The 2,406-nt window shown below is 37.4% G+C and overlaps 1 protein-coding gene across 1 annotated transcript in view; it reads right to left on the bottom strand.

The window, feature by feature from the left end:
* Positions 1-1,174, bottom strand: part of EMH_0026920 (F5/8 type C domain-containing protein, putative) — a gene marked incomplete at both ends in the record, with an annotated part of 1,335 nt that extends 161 nt beyond the window's left edge. The window contains 3 exons of the mRNA XM_013502688.1: positions 343-448; positions 686-852; positions 1,078-1,174. Coding sequence (XP_013358142.1) covers positions 343-448; positions 686-852; positions 1,078-1,174 — 370 coding nt within the window. The remainder of the gene's footprint in view (positions 1-342; positions 449-685; positions 853-1,077) is intronic.
* Between the last annotated feature and the right edge of the window lie 1,232 nt (positions 1,175-2,406).

Here is a 2,406-nt window from a genome sequence, read left to right as displayed (position 1 = left end):
TATATATATATATATATATATATATATATATATATATATATATATATATATATATATATATATATTGAATATGTATATATATATATATATATATATGTTGAATATGTATATATATATATTGGTAGAGTATATTAAGATGTGATAGAGTAGAGAAAACACACAGTGGAAAATACAGTACAATACTACTGCAATGAAATACAATATAAAATAAAATAAAATAATATAATATAATATAACATTAAATGTTAATAGTAATAGAATATAAAGATAAATATTATAAACATAATTATTTTGTTTGTATAAAAAGATAAAAAAGATGAAAACAACAGCAACAAGAAATACCTCTCTCTGTAAACTGCCACAGCGCTCGTTCATCTGCTGCAGCAGCAGAAGTGAGACAGCCATCCAGCACGATATCGCCTTGCTCATCGCTTTGCAAGCAAAGATCCTAAAACAAAATACAAGTTGTTGCAGCAGAAACAAAGATACAACCACAGCTGCAGCAGCAGCAGCAGCAGCAACAGCAGCAACAGCAGCAACAGAAATAGCAGCAACAGAAACAGAAAAAACAGCAACAACAGAGACAACAACGCAACCAATAGCAGCAACAAAACCAGCAGCAGCACAACAGCAGCAAAAACAGCAGCAACAGCAACAGCAGCAGCAGCAGCAGCAGAGCGCTTACTTGATGGGGGCTGGTGATGCCGCTTTGTATTCTGATGATAGGAAAGCCCCCACCCAGTAGCTGCACCAAATTGATGCCAAAGAATTGACTCTGCGGGTTTTTCATGCGAAGACGAATCGCCTTCAGCTGTACAGGGTGACCAAATGTCAGCACTTGGTTGAACTGAGCTGCAACAAAATATAAATATAATAATACAGCTCTTGCATGCGTTTTAATTTATATTTATTTATTTATTTATTTATTTATTTATTGTGTGTTGTATATAGATAGCTGTGCAGCTGGTGGCTGCTTCATTCGTTAGTTTTTTGTGGTTTTTTTATGCAAGAGTTGTTGTACATATTTTTTTGTATCAGCAGTATAAAAAAAAGAATACAGAAAACGCATAAACTCACGCCCAGCTGAATTCACATCTTGAAAGGGAATAACTTCTTGAAATGGCTCTGCTCCATCGAAGCTGGCGGCGACGGCAACTGAGAGGAGATGAATCATCAGAGTTGAAATAAGCGAAACGAGGATAAAATAAACGAAATAAAATGTTTATTTCGGATTGATTGCAGCAAACAAAAACAACTGAAATAATTTTTTTTTTTTTTGTTGATATGTTCACCTTTTCCTGGCGCGTAAGCCCAGTGAATTTCAACTCCTTCAACTGCTCTTCGTGTTCTAAGCCGACCCGTCCATTCAACGATTTCTTCTTTTTTGTGGTTTCCTTCAGAACACCAATACCCTGATCCTCGACTTAATGCTTTTTCAGGCGAAAACTCGCGCAAGCCGCCAGGGCCAACAGTGGGAAAGAAAGAATTCGCTTCAGCAGAGTCTATGCGGATGTACGTGTTTACCACCATCTGATCAGCAGCGACAGGCTGCAACGATTCGGTGGAAACATGCAGCAAAATGAAGAACAACGGGGGAGAAAAACGCAGCCATGCTCGAAACCTAAACATAATTCAAAGAATTTATTCATGAAACGCAAAGAAAGCTGATCAAAAACCAACGGGAAAACGCTGTTCAACACAATTTGCAAAAATTCAGAAATTCAAGTTTCCGCCAGGTGTATGTACACCTGAGCTTGCGGGGAGTGGTTTCGTTCAGAGGCTGCCGTAGTATACACCAGCAACTGGTTGTTTTCTTGAATTATAAAACGATCAACTATCTTAATTTTTAAATTAAAATAAATGCTTGCAGCTGAATTACTGCAATCGAGAATTTGTGGTGTATACACGACTCCCCCAAGGCAATTCAGATTCATCGTTTCGCATCACGAGGAGAAGCCAGAAACCTTCGTTTCTCTGCATTTTCCTTTTATTTCTGTTTTTAATTGCTGAAAGCAATTCAGATAGGAGAAGATCAGTCTGACTGCTGGCGGCCCCTTCTTAACCACATATTGTAAGTGCATGCAGGAGTTGTATTCACGCAGCAAAAGCACCAAATTTATTCAATTCAATCAAATACTTTTGCGTTTCCTTTCTAGTTCAAGAAAATTCAGCTGAATTCATTTTCATGAATTTTCTACAACTCCTGCAGCCTCGCACCAACAGCTGCCCCGCAGCCAAGCGAAGATATCGTTGTTATACTGAGTAAGAAAAGTTCAATACGAGTGCAGAGAAAGCAGCAGGAAACGCATATATGTATACAGTATATATTCGTACTATATTTCTTATTATATATGTGTATTCCATACTATATACCGTATGCATATGCACACATATACACAGAGGTGA

This window comes from Eimeria mitis, genomic scaffold (genome assembly GCF_000499745.2).
Source record: "Eimeria mitis Houghton genomic scaffold, Emh_scaff992, whole genome shotgun sequence".
NCBI lineage: Eukaryota > Apicomplexa > Conoidasida > Eucoccidiorida > Eimeriidae > Eimeria > Eimeria mitis.
Note: the sequence above shows the minus strand (reverse complement) of the source record. Positions and strands in the feature narration are given on the sequence as shown.